This window comes from Dendronephthya gigantea, unplaced genomic scaffold (genome assembly GCF_004324835.1).
Source record: "Dendronephthya gigantea isolate DGI-Jeju-01 unplaced genomic scaffold, DenGig_1.0 000020F, whole genome shotgun sequence".
In the NCBI taxonomy this organism is placed as follows: Eukaryota; Metazoa; Cnidaria; class Anthozoa; order Malacalcyonacea; family Nephtheidae; genus Dendronephthya; species Dendronephthya gigantea.
This window is the reverse complement of record NW_021163030.1, coordinates 2562712-2581823: the sequence shown is the minus strand read 5'-3', so window position 1 is coordinate 2581823 and position 19112 is coordinate 2562712. Positions and strand designations below refer to the sequence as shown.

Genomic DNA, 19112 nt, shown 5'->3' with positions numbered 1-19112 from the left:
TGTCCTTCGGATATTTCCTTGCCTTACGAGATGAACGTTCATTTGGCCAGAAATAAAAAGCAATTAACAAAACAAAGACCTAACCCTAGTTTAATATTTATATTGTAGTATATGTGTATTACCTAGTTAATATCATATCTGTATTTTACCAAACATTTTCGTTCAAAGTTACTATGCTACGTTATAATTTGTCCTCCACATGCCTACTGTGACGTCATCATGTGCAAAAGGTCTATTACCATGAAAAGTCCATGGCCCCGGGACAATCTTACTTCACGTTACTCACAATTTTAGGAGATGGATTTAATGTGAATTCTAAAAATTCCAAATTCTCCATACATCTCCGTCCATACCACCACACAAATCATCTCGTGTAACGAACATTCTCCCTACATTAAGTCCTTTTCGTTTCTTTTCACATAACGCTACGAGAATGGTCTGTATGCTGGCTGGAAATTTGAAATTCTGTTGTTGCCATCATTCATTTCTAAAATAGAAAATACCGTGTAAAACATGTAGACCAGCTTTTAAAAAGAACAGATTATCGCAGAGAGGCTATTTTTAGCCCTTATATATAAACGAACATAGAAATGTGGATCGTTACAACTAGGTCTAAAGCTGGAGCGTTGTCTAAATGATTATTTACCTGCAGGTAGATTATTCCTGAGCATCGGCTGCTGGTTTGAGAACTGAGGCATCCCAGTGAAGTTTTTCATGTTTCCAGGAAAACCAGGTCCTTGTTGAGCTTTGTTGTTAGGAAGGTTATTTTGCACGTTCATAATTGGGGAAATATTAAGTGAACTATTTGTCATTGGTAGTCCGTTGTTCTGAAGAGAATTGGATGGCTGACCAACCAGTGGTAAATTCGGGGTCAAATGGTTTTGAGACATACTGGCAATTGAAAAAATATTTTACATAAATATTTTACATAAATATTTTATATATCATTCAACTAATTAAAGTTTCGTGTCAGGAAAAATTCTAAATAAAAATCATTTCCACTTCGTAAGATTACGTAGCGTTACATGTCAAAATCATTAAATCTACCTACTACAATACTTTTTCTACGCATGCAGATAAGACCCGGTGGAAAATAGCTTTTCGGTGAAGATCAAGATTATACTTATTTTAATACAGGTTGTAAGTATACTGGCAGAAAGACTAAAACGTTTTCCTGCCTGTCTCTGAATGGATTGGACAATGTATAATATAGTCTAAATAGGCTAACAAAGGTAATAAACTGACAAACTTACCTTGCCAGAGAGTTCAGAAGTGAGGTAGCAGTCAATTGTGTCTTAGGCTTGTCTGATGATGAAAGGGTCATGAAATTTGGAGTAAGGGTGTTTAAATGTGAAGAGGATCTTGCGTGACTTTCTGGACTTGTGCGAGATGGTTGCATTGGAAACTGACAACTTAAATTGGGTGAAGACGGCACTTTAGTTAAGAAATTATAGCCTTGTCGTGGCGAACGTGGTGACGGTGAAGTTTCTTGGTTAATTTTAGACGGTATATTTTGCAAACTACACGAGGAAAGTCTTTTTGAGACATTGATATTACTAAACGTCCCTGCATTAGTTGACATTTGTCGAATGGGTGAAACATTTCTTATTGGGTGTCTATTCGGACTAGACAATGGAGGTGATGATGTCGGCATATTATTCTGGGTTTTGATATTACGAGGGGGAGATATTTGATGTTGCTGGGTGTTTTGGAAGGAGCACGATGATAGTGAAGGTGATGCTGATGTAACATGGCTCAACGGTCTGCTTTCAGGAGTATTATGAAAAGGACTAAGTGGCGACGCTTCGTCCAAAAAATCTAATATGGTTTTCCCCGCAGCCTTGGGTTTACTGATATTTGTTGGTGAACTAAATGAAGCTTGCATTCTCTGGGAAGTGTTTGCATGAGCTGGAACACGAGGTGAACTTGGAGACTTGGACTGAACTTGTGACAAAGGATGTCCTTGGTCTTCTCGTGGCTGAGCATGAAACTGACTTTGACTTCGCATTTGTCCTTGGGGATAAGTGAGACCCTGAAGTTGATTTTGAATGCGATTCTGAGATTCCAATTGGCTTTGACGATAAGGTATACTTTTAGACTGAACTTGCGTTTGATTATGTGCATTCGTCAGACTTTGACCCCGACCTTTCCCTTGAACCGTTTGTTGCGTGATAGGCTTTCCATGTGACTGAACATGTGCGTTAGCCTGAGCATTCTGTGCCGTAGGGAGATGTACCTGCACCTGCGCACTAACGTTAGACTGAACCCGTGCATGATTATTTATATGACCTTGTAATTGCATGTGTGAGTGTTCTTTGGCTGGTGGCTGTTCTCTACCAAGTGGTTCTGCTATCCCTAGTAGCTTACGCAGGCTACTGTCGTCATCATCCTGCCGGGATTGTGGCTTTTCAAGCGCTTTGATAGGATTTTGAAGCGCATTTTGTGGAGGTTTGAGCGCCGAATGATCATGGGATTGACTTGGGATTAGAGATTGATTTGAAGTTTGATCATGAATTGATTGACCCTGAGGCAAACTTGGAAACTTCAATTCCAGATTATTTGGCAAATGAGAATTCTTCTGCTCCTGAGGTTTTGGCGTTTTGCCTGGGGTAGGAAGTGGTAATGAACCGTGTGATGGAGGAATCTTAGTTTTCTCTAGTGTATCTTGTGAGGCAGATCTCGCTAAATTTTCGTTCAAGGCTTGATCTTGTTTTTCCAGAATTTCACTGTGTGATTTACCAAGTGAGGCCTCGTCTTCATGCATAACCTGAGTTTGAGCCTGGGTCTTACTTTGAAGTTTCAGTTGTGCTTCTTTTCGGAGTTTTATCTGGGATTGGAGCAGGTCTTGTACCTTTGTAACGGAAGCGCCTTCTAATTTCAACAGGTTCCTCACACGGGGTTCATCTTGAGGTTTCACCAGAGGTGTCTCTACTGCAATTTTCACTGGAATTTCTGTTTCGATTTTCGATTGCACACTGGTTTTTAGTTCAATATTCTGTTTATCAGTTGCGATATTTAATGCATCTGGCCGCATAGCAACTGGAGTATTAGTGAAAGCTGTATTTGATTTTAAATAACTTGGAACAGAACTTGTAGACATGTTCGCAAGATTCTTCAACGGTGTTGCCTCATCATTACCCTGATCAATGACCATTGCAGTGACCTGAAAGAAAAAAAGACGTGCAATTTTCTATAATTTACTTTTTGAGAAAAGGAGAAAACAAATTGCACACAGAGTTAACAGAAGACCAGAACCGGATCTACAAAAACTGGCAAGACTGGGGTTGAAATACATTTGTTTTCTGAGATCTTAGACTCAAGTTAGTCCGACACTGCATACATGGAACAAAAATTTAAACTGCCACTGAAACTGAGCAAACAGCAGTGACAAACTAGTTTAAGCTTTCTATCAAGAACTCATGCAAGCTTTGCCCAAGACAACGATTGTTTTGTTTTTCCCTGCATTGTCAGATTAGTACATGTATATTGTAATCAAAATCCAGCAGACATGCAATAGTACTTGCTATTACGGCCAACCTGTTGATTGGAATCTTGAATTTTGCTTCCTTCTTCTTTTGGCCGTTTGGGATCTAAACAAAAATATAATTAAATCTGCATTAGACGCAGGTATTGCAAACTAATCTTTCGATGAAACTTTTTGTTTAACAATGAATTAAACCTCAGCAATAAAAAAACGTGATAGAGAAAAAAGCAGATACCTTTCTTAACCTTTGCGGCTCTAAAAAAATGAAAAATCTAATAAATATGGCACCGTCATGTATTTAATTAACTATCTAAAGTACTGCAATAATATGGAGAATTTAATAAAAGATCTACAGTACAATCACTTACACCGTGCTGGTCACTTTGGCGTGCGCTTGTTTACTTTCTCGGTACAAAATTCTGTCACAAAAAAGACAGACATAATGGGGCCACATATCATAACATATTAAACATAATATTAACGACATATTAAATCACAGGTTAGTCCTCTGTATATCAGAACTAGCTATATATCACAAATCTTAGACAGAACTAAAGTTATCACCTGGTTGTCATCCATCCCTTGGGCCATAGAGGGCGTACTTCAGTTTCCAAGAAACCCTGAGTAATATACGATATAGCAGTTTTTCTAGAATACACGTTGATTCGAACACAGTTAATTTCATGGGTCTAAATACCTTTAAAGCTTCTTCAGCCGTCGTACTTCTACTCTTCGACATCAAATAAAGTTCAACTTTAATACCCACAACGTCACAAAGTAGATTCCTAGAAAGATAAACTTTTGTGAAATGTGCACCAGCTAAATTACAGTGCAATAATTTTCACGGAAAAGTGAAAGAAATTGTCGATCAGAAAGATTATGGTTTCAACGTGTTATGTATATGATTGTGTCTCAAAACCCATCACTTCAGTAAGAATGTAAACTTGGGTTGCTGTGTTAACATATTGTTTATTTTTATCATGTACAAAACCTGATATCATCCTTCCAGACAAAGCGTTTTGGTAAAAATGTTCGTTTTCCTTTTTCTTCACTCGGAGTCGTCGGTGCCTTGTCAAAAATAGAAAAATCTAGGTTCATCATTTTACAATAGCGGGGCATGCTGTCATCTATGATGATGATAAGTGTGTGAGGGACAATGGCATCGCTTCAGTGATAATGATAATGTATAAAAACTTGTGTGCACCCCCATATATCCAGCTTTGAAAACCTCATAGCCAGTCTGTACGACCATAACTAGAAGATATATCGAAATGTTTAAAAACGTACATTAACATCAGTGGGCGTCGTGGATTCATCAATTTTCTCATTTTCTCCTTCTACTTCAAGATCTTTCATCACGACATCGTCCTTCAAGACAAACCACTCTCAGTTGAAATTAATAAATGAAAATGAACTTCAGTTACTAAAGCCTGCTGCCGTTTTTTAAATCATAGCTACAGACAAACCTTTTTCTCTCCATTTTGATTCACAGTATCCGTGAAAGGTTTCAGACTAGAAGTAAGAGAGCGATTTCTTTATTCTACAGACTGTAAAAACTTACCAAAACCTTAGATCTAATGAAGGTTGAGTGAAACCTGAAAACTACGTGAAATTCTACAGACGCCAGCCAGCAAATGCATTAAGCACAAGTATTAAACATACGAAAACGAAAGTGGTATATTCACTCACTTTTGAACAGCTTGTTCTTCAGAAAGTTTAGCAACTTCCTCTTCATAATTCTTTACTTGTGCTGGCATAGCAGCTTCAATAGCTGAAAAAACAAAAAATTGAAGTAAACATAAATATCAACAAAGATATGTACTGTATTGACTACAATCATTACTGTTGAGATACTGCTGACTGCTGAGCGTTGTCCATGGTACAAGCATTTTTTCCAATGACACACTCACAACTATACTATATTAACATTTCCCTACGTTAAGCAACATTTTTAGGCAAACACGTTGAACTCACCTAGACGCAGTTTAAGTAACGGCTCCCTCAATCGTCCAACCTACGAAACATAGTTTATAGATGCAGAATGTGTAGTCTGTCGTCGATTGTTTTATGACTTACATATATAATAATACAAGCCATAATATCTTACAAACCTGTTCTTGCATAAAAAGATTCTTCGCGCGTTTCAACAATGTATCTTTGGTACAAGGCAGGAATAAAGCTAGATAGTCGTAAACAGCCTAGAAAAAAATTAAAGTACTTTTGCTTAGGAAGTAGTAACGATCATTGTATAGCCTTGTTTGAATATTTTTGAACATGTTAACCTGTAAGATATGAATTCATAACAAACTACAACAATTACTTACAGATCTCGCTCTACAGTTTAATTTTCTTGAATCAGTCTCAATCCTGAAAAGAAAGAGTATGAAAAATGAGAGTTGTCAGGAGAATTGTTCAATTTTGCAACAGGGAAAGAAAGGGCAAAATCTAAATCTTTCATGAACAAAGATTACAATTTATTTGTCAATTAATAGAACCTTTGCATTCATTTCCCGAAAAACCCCTCCCCCCAAAAAAAGCTATGGGATGGTGACTGTGTTGGTGTTTCAGATAGATACCACGTATGGTCCTCTTCCTACATCTTGTATCATGTACTCACTGTAATAAAATTCTGTTGACATCAGAGTTAAAGAATTTACATTTCCCTGCCTCACCACCAGCTTTACGTGCCACTTCAATCAATTTCTGGATACTCAATATCAATGATGGAGGTAAACCATCAGGCAAGGAAACAGAAGGACTGTTATTCAAACTGTTCTCATTTTCTTTGCTGATTAAACTGTCCTCTGATAGAGCACTAGAACCAATGCTTGGTGCAGAATTCCTCATATCAGTAACACTATTTTTCTCAACTTTTATCACTGGACTTTGGAGATTCTCAGTCGCTACAGTTTTAGATTGTTTATTTTTATCTTGTTGCACTGTGCTTCCAGATGTTCCTTCTTTAGATTTTCCTGCACTAAGATTTATTCGTTTCTTTAGTTTCTGTAGTTTGCTTTCTTTCTCATCACTAAACATGACAAAAAATGTAAATCTATTAGAACTCTTAAATGAAATGAGACTAGTAGCCAAACATAAATGATTGCTTTATTTTGGTTGCCATCACTAAGCATCTTGATAGTGTCATGTAGTTTCATTGAGGAGACAAAGTAAACAAACATTCTTTATCATCCTTCTTTTTTAATCAAATTTGTTGTGACCAAACGTTTTGGAGAAGTTGATGCTAATTTAATATTGAGCATGTACACACAATAGCTCTCTACTGACATCTACAGTCTCTTGTTTGGGTTTTTCAATAGATTATATCTTTATCTATATTAACATAATAGAGTAACATGACACCTGTTTAATCTCATTTTCTTTGAGCTTTTCTCTTTTTCTCCACTTGACAGATGTCGTTTGCCATCTTTTAGTTTCTTTTCTTTGTTTTCTTTATTTTTCTTCTGCAAATATGAGAAATATCATATTACTATTGAGCCTGTCATTACTCATTATATATTTAAGGGTACACTGAGACTTATGTGTTAACTATAAGTGCACATGTACCAGGAAGGTATCCTCACCTTTGGCGTTTTCTTCTTTGTCTCCTTAAAATCACCATCGCTAGAAAGAGATGCACAGTAATTACGTATTTTCTTTCATATAATTAGGTTCAGGTCTAGCTAATGTATTTTCAAATATAACTCTCAAGATGTATCTTTTATTATTAGAGTTTTGCAATATCTTCTTAGAAGTGCTGTGGCATATGCAGCATCATATTTACCCATACTAACTCTCCTGATGAAGGTTGAAACGTCAAGAAGTGTTTTTGCCTATTTTTGGCAGTTGTTATACCACATTTGATTAGGTAATTGTTATATCACATTTCAAGTTATTTGAAGACACTGCCGCGCTGCTCCCTGGTTATATGGTTATATTACTGTTTATTTAAAAGCTAAAGCATATTTTATCACCTCCTCTCATCTCCAGATGAAAATGGCCTAAAGTTAAGTTCTCCCATGTTGATGTAGAATCCACCATGTTCTGTTGTCCAGTCTGCTGGTACAAGCTCATCATACTGAAACAGAACAAATTAGCAAAAGTAATTCTTAAATGCTGTTAAATCTTGCTAGATAGAATAGAAAAAAATGCATCTTCAGGAATAGGAATATTGAAAAATGTACTACATACTGCTTCAGAGTCATCAACAAAAGCATCTGTCGCATCATAACCATATGTAACATCAACTAAGTCCTGTAAAACAATGTATTGACATTTTATAACCACTTTATGACTTAGCATATGAAAAAAAATCCTAATTATTGCATAGTAAAAATGTGTGAATACAATCGGTGATGGGGTATCATGCACTAAATATATGGACATGTTTAGGTATAATTTGAGAGTTCTCCTGGCATTATGCTCAGTGGTACTAATAGGCTAATAGCAAAAGCTATAAGTCTTTGTGGATAGAATACTCAGAGGGAATACTAACTATGAATGTAATTAAACTATTTTCCTCTATGCAATCAAGAAATCTCTCTTATATTTAGTCATCCACACACAATTTCATATTCAAAGTGACCTCATAATAATAAATTTACAACCTTGTGGATATAACACTGATTGTAATATCTGATTATATTGCTTACACCAAATAACTCAAGTGTGAAACAATTGGTGCAACTAGGTGTAACTTTGTCATGTTTTCACAGGGAATGCACCTTAACATGAAACATGCATGGAGAACAAATATATGGTTGATACTACAAAATCTTTGGATATTCTATTTCTATTTTGCTTTATTTTTGAAGGATTGGGCCATGCAAACTGTCATAATGTCATGAAATTATTACTATTGTTATACTACAGCACTTCAAGTAATTGACCTTGTGTTAAAGGATAAATTGATAAAGTCTATTATTCCAGGTGATGTTAAAGATAACCAATGTATACAGTATAAAAACATTTACCTGAACTCTATCTGTTTTGTGTGCTTTACTTTTCTTTGCACCACTCTTAGGACCCTGTAATGTTGTCACAAAATACTCTTCATTAAGTACTGTAAGTCGCCCTATCAATGTGTGTGTATGTCCATCAATGTATGTGTGCCTCCATCATGGTATTAATAAGAGCAGGGTATCACGTAAATTTGCTAAAAGATTTAGTGTTGTTCGAGTGAAAATAATCTATACTTTGCACAACATTCAAGAGAAAATTTTACATTGAACAGCATTAACGTACGTATTTATCCTCAAATTTCTTTGCTAAGGCCCTAATTTCATCCACATCGCATTCTCCATCGTGCAAAACGCCTTCGTCTTTCTTCTTATTTTTCTATACGAGAACAAACACATTGTTACAATCTAGACATTTACAACTTTGTTTTATTGAAACAAATAGTAAGACATAGTATTAAACAGGCTTACATTTGTACCAAGAAGTTCTAAATACGAAAATTCAGGGAACGAACGGTCAGTCGAGTCAGTCAGTTCCAGATGAAATCGCACAGATACACGTTCTTTGATTTTCTCTCTTTGTGCAAAAGACTTAGTCGATTCTGTTTTAGATTTATTTTCCGTTTCCATAATATTTGGAAAATGGCGGCGTTACGAAAATGTTCGTAAACCGACTTCTTCGCTCCATTCACATCTTCGATAAATTTCTTGCCGTGACCTCAGATCAATCTGCACTTTTTGCAATTGCGCATGCTCAGATACGATCTGAGCATGCGCAGTATGAAATATCGCTAGGGAATTCTTCAAATGTTGATTTCAGTGCCTTCGCTAAGATATCTATGCATTGCGAGGAATCGCTGCAAATTAAACTATTTCGACCAAACTACTGCTAAATCTGCATTTTTGAATCAAGTACGGTATGGTCGAAACGATTAGAATAAATGTTTATTCGAACTGCTAAAACATAGTATTTTCAGTCATTTACAGCCTTCTAATTTGGCAAAAGCAATGATTTTCATGGCCCAAAATGGCGATAGTACAGCGAACGGGTTTCAACATATTTCTTGCTCACACTAGTCCCCCGACGCGTGTAGCCTCGAGCGAGCATGGTAAAACATGTTTCTTTCATGTCCCTCGTTGTTCACGCAAAAATCTTGAGGAGCTACGTCACTTACTTGTAATTGGTGTAAAGAGTGGGTGTAAATGACACGCGTATAATCATAATGACAAACCGGATGTTTATGTTAATGCCCCCTCTTTGTTCAAGTCAAACTTCCCAACCAGTTCCCAACACGCGCTGTTCGCGCTGTTCGAGTCGGTGACCTTATAATAACTGGACAATCATAGAGAAAGGTGCATAGTGTGCAGGCATCTGAACTAAACCAAATTTAAAATACTTAATAGTGCGAAGGCCTCACCCAGACGCAAAATTTGTGAAGATAGTAAAAAACGTAAAAAACGTGTGCTTTTTAATGACCACATATTTGATTAGTATATATGCTAGTCTCGGTATGCGTGCTCATAGTGTCCAAATACAAGTGTGCACGAATCACTTAGTTTGCGCGTCGTTCTTCCACCACTCGTTTGTCGTAGGACACTCTGTCACACAAACTAATAAGGTTTTGAGAATTGGTTTTGAGTGTGCTGAACTGTCCGCTTAGCAATATTAAGGTGGGGGCGCAAGCAGGAGGAGCTCGAGAGGAGCGCGGAGATTCTGTCATTCCACCGGCATGCACTTGCAGTCTAGCCCAGACGTACCGTTGACGGTTGATCGCACTTAAATGGCTTAAACAATGGACAGTCCATTTATATGGATTAATGATACTTCTTCTTGACTTATTGACACTATTCTTTAATGTAGGCCAGGATACTCGGACCGTACTGGATACACCGTAGGACAACGCAGAAATAATTAGTTCGGTAGTGATAAAATCAACATTAGTAGTATAAAAACTACTAGCAAGTACTATAACTAGTAGTAATAAAGTAAGTTAAGAGAATCGTTTATTAGGCTTCAGATAAAGTAAGAGTCCTTAAACGTTTTAACATATTGATGCATGACATCACCCACCCAGACAGCAGGTTGAATTTCTACTTGGACAAACACATACTACTTGGATAGGCGTATCTATTCCAGTATCATGTATTTTATACATTTTTAAACATCAATGATCTCTAAAGAAAGAGTATTCTGAACTTCTTTCAAGTTATTCGTATATAAAATTCACCAAAACATGATCAAAACATACATCATTTTCTCGTTATTTTTTGGGCTGGCTATTGAGGCAGGTATGTTGATTTAAAAACATTGGTATGTGTGTGCTTATTTTTCATGTTTCACTGAATGGCCTTCTGGCAGAATTCAGCTAAACATCATATATACTTGCTTTATCTATAAATCTTTTTTATATACAAACCATACAAACTATATACAAACCATACAAACTTTGTAGCGAAGCAACAATATGAACTTCACGCATGACAAGCCAAGCAAGGCGTTTAATTAGATTGTACAGTGTATGTACTTTTTCTGTACTGACTTATGTGCCTTTGCCCGCGCTTTTCTACCTAAACAATGACGAGTGTCGTGGAAGGACAGTGAAAAGATGTTAAGACATGGAGAATCATAGTTTTATGCATTATTGTAATGCTGCGTACTAAAGGGTGTTTGTAAAACAACGATAGTCTTTGTTAAATGATTTCGGTGTTCTTTTGATGGGGGTTTTCGCCAGATGATTCAACTTTACACATCAAGCTGATTGGCTACATTTCTAGCCTTGTAAAAACGCAATTTTGTTACAAGGCAAGATCCTTGCTGCCAGTTCCGGCGTCTTTAATGATCTAGTTAATTCCCCCATGTTTCAAGGTTGCCCCTTTTTTGCAGTTATATTCATGCAAGCCCACGCGTTTTGCGCATGCATTTTAGTTGCACGGTTTCTTTATTTATCCGGTGTTTTTTTCATTGACAATACATTGTCATTTTTTTACTTTTTGCGCTCCTGTGAACTTAGATTTAAATTTAAGTTTAATAAATTCTCTTTTAGCTTTGGCTTTCCCAACTGGACGAAATAGCGACCTGGAACACAAAATTGCAAAGAGGAATTTTGTCCCCAACCGATTTGACATTGTTGATAATGAAATAAAACGTGAGTGTAAAGACCCATAAAAACAATTCTTCAAACAGATCTTCTTTAACCTATACAATTCAACGAATTGATAGAAATATTTCTATCCCTCTTGTTGTTTGTTTAGATGCTATCCAAAAAGAGGTTCAAAACGCTTTAAGAAAGAATTTTGTACCAAATAATCCTCTTTTGGAAGGTTTGTATGGGTATAATGTTTGCCAACTGAATAAATGATGCTTGAACTAAATATGAGATATATACATGTCAAAGAAACTGTAGACTGTAATCATTAAAATATAAACAATTTTCTAGCGAATAAATGGGGAAGATCGAGTTCTGCTCGGTATCCAGTAAATCAACCAACCATGGTCTATGGTATGGAGTATGATCAGATTAATCCATCGAGATCAGATCCGGGATATTTAGTCTTGGATCTAAAGAAGTTGGCACAAGGCCGTTTAAAATTTCATGAACAACAACTTGGTTCCCAAAGATGGAAATCGAAGCCAAAAGCAGTTCCAAAACCAAAACAAAAATATGCTAATCCTAACAATCCATACCAGCAGCAGTATTACAATAATTATGGTGCTTATCAACCAAACAATCAATATGGTTATCAACCAAACAATCAATATGGTTATCAACCAAACTATCAGAATAATTATCAACAACCAACAAATCCTGGAATGCAAGCTGCATCAAGTGTGCCACAATACGGAATGCAAGGATAGGTTAAAGATTTGTGAAAGTGTGTCGATACAGTGTTGTCTGCGATCGCATGTTAAAAGTCGTTGTGATTTCTTTGTTTTTTTAACAGGCATTCCCCTAATATTACCACATTAACACTTTTGATGTAAATATGACGTCATGGAGACAATTGAAAACATTATTTCACTAGCTGATAACAGTTATTTACGTGCATTTTATCCAAATGAATGTAAAGGATCGGGTTTTTTGGCAACAGGAAATAACATGACCGTTAAGGATTCGGTGCTATGAGTGGTGCATATGTTGTAGCCTTCACTACCGTTTTGTTATTATAAATTATTGTTGTTATCGCTGCTGTGCAATTTTTGTCATTTTTTGCAATGCCAATGCTGTGTTTTGCTGCAATCCTGTTTCTGTTGGCACTACACTGCTCTTATAGTTTTTAATATTAGTTAGTGCTGGTCACTGCCAAAAAAATTGCCGAGAAGTTGCCTAAATTTCTTACTGAAAATTCCGTGGTATTTCCTTTGAATTATCTGTATAACATATAGTAATTAGCTTGCTTCGGGGAATCAAAGTCAATTAAAATCAGGCATAATGTCATTTGTTTTTTTTCAAACGGAGGGGGACCCCGGCCCCCCCTCGGCTACGAGCCTGATTAACGCCCACTGACAGTTTCCAAGTGCTAAGTGAAGTCTTGATTCGAAGATAATGCGACCATTGAGATGAATAACTCGAATGAATTATTAAAACATTTACCTACTCTGGAAGTCTGGTAGACTTTTTAACTGAATTTAAGCGGCTGGAATATGAACTGGAAAAAAGACTCTTGAAGGTAATAATGGAGTGTAATACCGAAACTGGTGTATGAAAACGAAATTAATATACTGTTCAATTCATGACACTGTGTCATTTCCTGTCTGGCATATTTGCAGCAGATGAATGACGGGTTGGGCGACAGTACGACATTCTAGCCATGCACGATAAGCTGGGATGTATTCATTAAGCACAAGAAAAAAATAAGGGGCGATATATCATTCCCGCCATGCATGGCATAGCGTTCGCTAAAAATATACCATTGTCATTAACCACAAATCGAATTGTCTGTTCAATGAACTTTTTCATTTTCATCAAGGGATTGAAACTCCGGAGACGCGGGGCCATTTATGCAGACAGTGGCGCTTTCTCCAATACAGACAGCGACTTTTTTTACTTTGATGATACTTTAATCGTTTAAATGATTTCCCTTAAATACATACAATATAATGTCACGTTTAATAGTGTATATGATTCAGGTGAAGAAATGTTCTTTGGATAATATATACAAATATGCCTAACAGATTTTATACGCCTCAATATAAGTTTACATTAAGTCTTTAAGATTAAGGTTATTTAAATATTAAATCACGGCATTTACAACTCATCATTCAGTTTTCAGTTTATATTCGAGAAACATACTCAAAGCTTGTTTGTGTTGATTCGTCAGCAGTGTCATAAGTCAAATAATAACGAGATGCTGGTATACGAGATGTTTGCTGAGGTCTGTAGTTGGCAGATGAATTTTGATATAAACCAATCGAAGTTTCCACGTAACTGCCTAAAATTCAGGAAATGTTCACCAATAACCAAAATTAATATCATTAATATTAATATCATTGGTTATTTGAAATAATTTTGAATGGTCCCATCGTCGTGATATTGATGATAGCTACATATAACACTAGTCTCAGTCTGTTTCATCAGTTCATTGTGCATGGCTATCACATGCAATATATATCACACTATTGTAAGAATTGTTTGCCAAAAGTGAAAAAATTTCGATACCCAACACTGGAGGATGTCAGTCATCATAAAAATCCAAACGGCGCAAAAAGGACAAACCTTGGTTTGATGTTTGAACAGGAGTGTAATACCGTGATTCATGTTGCTCCTCGCGGAGTTCATGCGACCAAGAGTCTATCAACTGAATACAGAAATAGTGATAAAATTAATTATACTTCTTAATGTTATTGCCTACCGAAGGCACTACAATACATGCATAAAACGAATAATCACAAGGTGTATTCATACGTCAATTATTTTATGCTCTGGCAAAACCGGTTCAGTTTCTTTCATCGTTTTCACGTAACTGGAAAATGCTGCTTTTTCTGCATAGAAAGAAAATGAAACAGATTAGTCACTAATAAATAATGGAATCAATTATCGAACGTAAAGCCGATTGACTGACTAAACGTGTTATTTGAAAAGTAATATGCTTCCAAATTTTGACACTGAATTTCCAGTGACAAATCAGACATTATTTAAAATAGCCTTTATACCTGTTTGACCGCGTTCGATTGCAGAACAACACTCGCTTCTTATGTGTAACAAAGGTGGCGGATTTTCAGAAACAGGTCTGGTGAAAGAAGGACGATGCGCCCACATACCCTATACAAAAAATTATAAAATTTGTCAAAACTGCAATAGACCGAAACGTGTTATATTAATATATTGTAGACGTCCACTTTATAATTTTATCGTGATGTCTGGTTACATGGTGAGTGGTGACTCTCTGAAAGGTCTAAAATCGTACGAAGAATATACGAGAGATCTGAGCATATATTTTCTATATCCATTGATATTTTGCAGCGTACAAACTTATAATAAAAGAGAAAAGCCCCAAATTACAAATCTAACTCTCTGAATCTTCCGTTTATGATGTTCAATGACAGACAAAGGTTTTACTGCATAGTTAAGCATGCAGGAAGAACATAAGTCAGTGTTGAACGTCAGAGCATGAATTTGAATGACTCAGCAAGCAATCGTGGAAGTGCTTCTTTTTACGGGGAGTTACCGAAACTAAGCAGTTGTTTAACGTAGGGTGGGTAAAACAGGTGTTTAAAGAAGAGAGCTAACAACCGCAACGTGATTTTACCGCAATATATAAGTGCTTTTTTTTTTTGAGAAGTCATGCACGCAATGGTTCTACACCCGCAAGTACTCAAGAAACAAGGAAATAATACGTTAGATTTTATAGCGGAAAAAAATAATAAAGAAACCCTTTGTATATAATGTAAAAAGACCAGCCAGACTATTATTTCCTTAGATTCATGTAAAAGGATTAACTCCACATGAATCGGACGGTTATAAATCACATACTGCATCAGTAGAAACTTTTCGGATGGAATTCTTTATATTACTATAGCGGTGGTGTCAAATTTTTAATACCAATATTGTCAGTTATGCAGTTTGGAAAAAGAATTAGAGGAAAAAAATAAAACAGTCATAAAATCGTAGTATCAACAGTTTAAAATTGTTTCAACTATAGGATGCGGCGTTAGCGACATCAAAAAAGTATAAATTTGTTTCCTTTCTGCAATTAGGGCTTTATAGACTAGATGTATTTTCTCGTAGGATTTCGGCTCAGTAAAGGCATTTAAACCGACGCAGCGCCTTGCACCTCACATGAAGTAGAAATACTCAATTCAAGGTAAAACCAAAACAGATGATAAGGCAAGGCAATTCTGTAAGAGCCTAAGGTGTTGTCATGCACTTGCTCGTTATATATACACTTATATCGATATTTCGATACTCGACAGAGTTACTGAAAAGGATCAATATTAGTTTTTATCACTTTTAAAGTATGTTTTACCTTATTGCCAACTACTTGCATCATGTTGGGTTCTTCCACATATTTTAGGTAGGAATTTGTTGCTAAATAAGTAATAATTAGTAATTATATAATAACTCTTTATATGCCATTGAATGACATGTTTGATGCATGATAGCACCAACTTCATGATAGATATTGGCTGGGTATTGCACTTTCCTGTATACATACAGCGTGGAAATATTGCTTTCTCTTTCGGTTTATTTGTTTGAAATGAGACATTGCAGTGTCATCGCATATGTTTTTCTTACAAGCTTATTTCGTCTCTGTTGATTGTTGTGCAATGTTATTTTTTCACTATGTTATTAGCTATTAAAAAAATATATTGTATGCCTCTATAATTACCATGTACGACTTAATTAGATTTACTGAAAAGTAATTGTAACTCATGCTGAATGTGTTGTAATTACTGTCATGTTATCTTTTTCAAATTGGCCAATTTAGACTTTGACGGTAACAAACATGTGTGTAATTTCAGGAAAAACTAACAGCAATTAACGTTTGAGCAGCGAGTGCAAAGTGTATACAATATAAAAGCTATACAAACAGCCAACTACAGGCAGCGTTATACCTAACAGTTTTTAATTGAAAAGGCAGGGACATTATTCAGTATATATGCATGATCATTCTGCATTGGTACAATTAAAGGAAAGAAATACATGGATTATATACTCACCTTGATATCCGGAACCATTTCTTACACGGTAAGAACTAGAACGATTTCCCCGCCTTCCTTGTTTTAATACATGAGGTTTCATGTGAAAAACCTTTTGTGCTTCATTACCACGCGTCTCCCTTTCGGAGACAATCTCTTGTATATCGGGTAGTGCATTTAATGCACACCTAAAATTTGCTTTCCAAACTTTAGGCTGCTCTTGCACACTTTCACCAGGTTTGAACTTTCCAGAGTAAATTGCCCATTCTCTGAAAACACATCCATCTAACTCTGACGACCATCCGTGCTTCGATGCATGCTTCCAACGAATTTTGAAAATCTTCTTCTTCGCATCTTTCCATTCCAATCCACGAATCTTGTTAGCATTGAGGTTTTTTTCTAGCCACACGCGTAGAGAATCTCGTTTTCCTTTCATGACTTGGCTCAAGTTGACGTAAAACTGACACGAGAGCCCGATAACCACTTTCTTTTATTCCTTGTCAATCAACACCTGGCAACCTCGTGCACGTTAGTTTTTTTCTGCTAAAAGCCTGAGGAAAAAGGTCAACAATAAAAACGAAAATATCTCCAGAACGTGTTTTTATTTCCTATTTAATGCTCGGCACCTAGTATCTATGCACGTGTCGGCAGGATAACCACTTCATTTGTTAATTTACTATCAAACCGCATTTATTCTATGGAAATAGCTTTAGACTATTGTTTCGAAACTGAAATTCATATTGGACCACATTTGAGTGTGTGCCACGAAATCAGAATCCTCGCAAAGTTTAAAATTCTTAACCTTTATATACAGCATTCAATGGACTAGTTTTGTTTTTTTAATATCAATAACTTTACATAATTATCGCTTATCAGCTAGGAACAGCAACTATTAGGATAATTAATTCAGCAAACAAAAGTGCAGCGGAAGATAGAATGCATCTTACGCGGGAAACTTGCTTCAGAAGGAAGAAGACGACAACAAGGGTGTGAACAATGCATTAATTCACTGAATTATTCATGAAACTGAACTGGTATAGATGACTTTTTTAAATAAAAAAGATGGCATGCGCGGAGAAACGTTTTCCATCGTGCTGTTTAGACTCTATCTAGACAGGATGTTGAAACAAACAATTGAGCGATTGTTTAAACAAACTTTAAGTCTCGTGTTTTGAATAGATCAACAATAAAGTGTGCCACCTTTCACTTTCTCACTTATGTACCACTTTGCATTCGTAGGACGCCAATCTCACTCACATGAAGACCATATTACAATTTATCAAACGTCTTCGATAGGTATTTAATAAGTAAAGTCAGGTTTATAGGGATTTTCCAGATAATTCTAGCATATGCTGGACACATATAGTAAAAAATGCCCCAATATTTAACCACTTTGCCTACTTCAATAGATGACGGTTAATTAACATCAAACAAACATGTTATTACTTGTAACTTTAACGCACATTTTATTGTAAGATTAACGATTTCTCTAGATAACCGACTCAATGAAGTTTTAACTGTCAATCTTTATAAATATCAGTATATGTATATCTTATAATTTAAGGTTTAGTATATCGATTTTTTGAAAATAAAGTATTGAAGTTGCATGCACGGAATGGAATTATGGATTAGTGTATATTATACCGCAATGAATATAGTTTAAGTTATTTTTGCACCCAATATTCAACCACATACCTGGTGGTCTCAAAGCATCTGTTGTCTAAAACACATTTGCCAAAATCAATCTGCAATTAGCGTTAACTAAATTTTGGGGTGAAACAAATACAAGTCATTAGACTAGAAATGTGAACAAGCTGTCAATGACATACTTTTGGGTTTACCATTAGAGTTGAACTATTCTAGAAGCCTCTGACCAACAGAAACAGCTTAATTGACTAAGCTATATACATATATATACCAGAGACAATACTGTTAGGCTTATTGTAGAGATAAGTTTATTTCAGTGATAAAAATAATGCACGTGCGTATATTCAGTTATCACTGTGCATCGGCATGGGGAAGATGGTATACGGGACAGTAAATTTCTGTTTGCTTGCTTGCTTTCATACACAATGTTCAGTGGATGATGTCAAGATTCTTTTGATTCCTGCAGCATGAACCATATGACGTCATGGTAAAGCAATCCAAAACGGGCGGAACAATAAGCTCATCATTGGCCACTTGAATATATAATATATGATATTCATCGTCCAATATATAGCTACGACATACCTATATATATACATTTATTCCGCGTTCAGTTGGCGAGCTTGCGGACACACGTTCATTTCAGGCAGAAGTGAACATTCGCGCAAAGTATGGGTACAAACTCAGCATTCTGTCTCTTTTAATAAGTCTATCAGTTTAAATAGCAGAGACATGCAGGGGGCACTTAATATATGAAACTGCCAGGCAATGCATGAAAAGGCAGACTACAACAATATAGATATGACAAAAAGCCGGGTTTATTAATTTTTTTGGCTCTCCCTATTATATATAGTGGTTATACTGCGTTAATTAGTACGGCTCTATATGT

General features: G+C 36.0%; 3 protein-coding genes across 3 annotated transcripts; 1 reads left to right on the top strand and 2 right to left on the bottom strand.

Moving 5' to 3' along the window:
• Nucleotides 1–77: 77 nt before the first annotated feature.
• Nucleotides 78–9156, bottom strand: LOC114521376 (ubinuclein-1-like). Its single transcript, XM_028541801.1, has 23 exons — nt 8911–9156; nt 8726–8818; nt 8455–8508; nt 7673–7735; nt 7456–7559; nt 7066–7105; nt 6845–6945; nt 6102–6512; nt 5809–5851; nt 5596–5682; nt 5459–5498; nt 5174–5255; nt 4951–4996; nt 4772–4852; nt 4476–4552; nt 4182–4269; nt 4049–4104; nt 3853–3903; nt 3720–3739; nt 3538–3590; nt 1254–3163; nt 647–891; nt 78–487 (listed from the first exon to the last, which is right to left on the bottom strand). Exons 1-23 carry the CDS (start codon nt 9067–9069, stop codon nt 426–428), a joined length of 3966 nt encoding a protein of 1321 aa, XP_028397602.1. The 5' UTR covers nt 9070–9156; the 3' UTR covers nt 78–425.
• Nucleotides 9157–10527: 1371 nt separating this feature from the next.
• LOC114521492 lies at nt 10528–12620 on the top strand. Its single transcript, XM_028541960.1, has 4 exons — nt 10528–10728; nt 11484–11585; nt 11692–11760; nt 11877–12620. Exons 1-4 carry the CDS (start codon nt 10674–10676, stop codon nt 12293–12295), a joined length of 645 nt encoding a protein of 214 aa, XP_028397761.1. The 5' UTR covers nt 10528–10673; the 3' UTR covers nt 12296–12620.
• Nucleotides 12621–13519: 899 nt separating this feature from the next.
• LOC114521482 (interferon regulatory factor 8-like) lies at nt 13520–17194 on the bottom strand. The gene is made up of 6 exons (XM_028541948.1): nt 16598–17194; nt 15904–15965; nt 14591–14699; nt 14343–14419; nt 14154–14235; nt 13520–13869 (listed from the first exon to the last, which is right to left on the bottom strand). Exons 1-6 carry the CDS (start codon nt 17010–17012, stop codon nt 13712–13714), a joined length of 903 nt encoding a protein of 300 aa, XP_028397749.1. The 5' UTR covers nt 17013–17194; the 3' UTR covers nt 13520–13711.
• Nucleotides 17195–19112: the final 1918 nt, after the last annotated feature.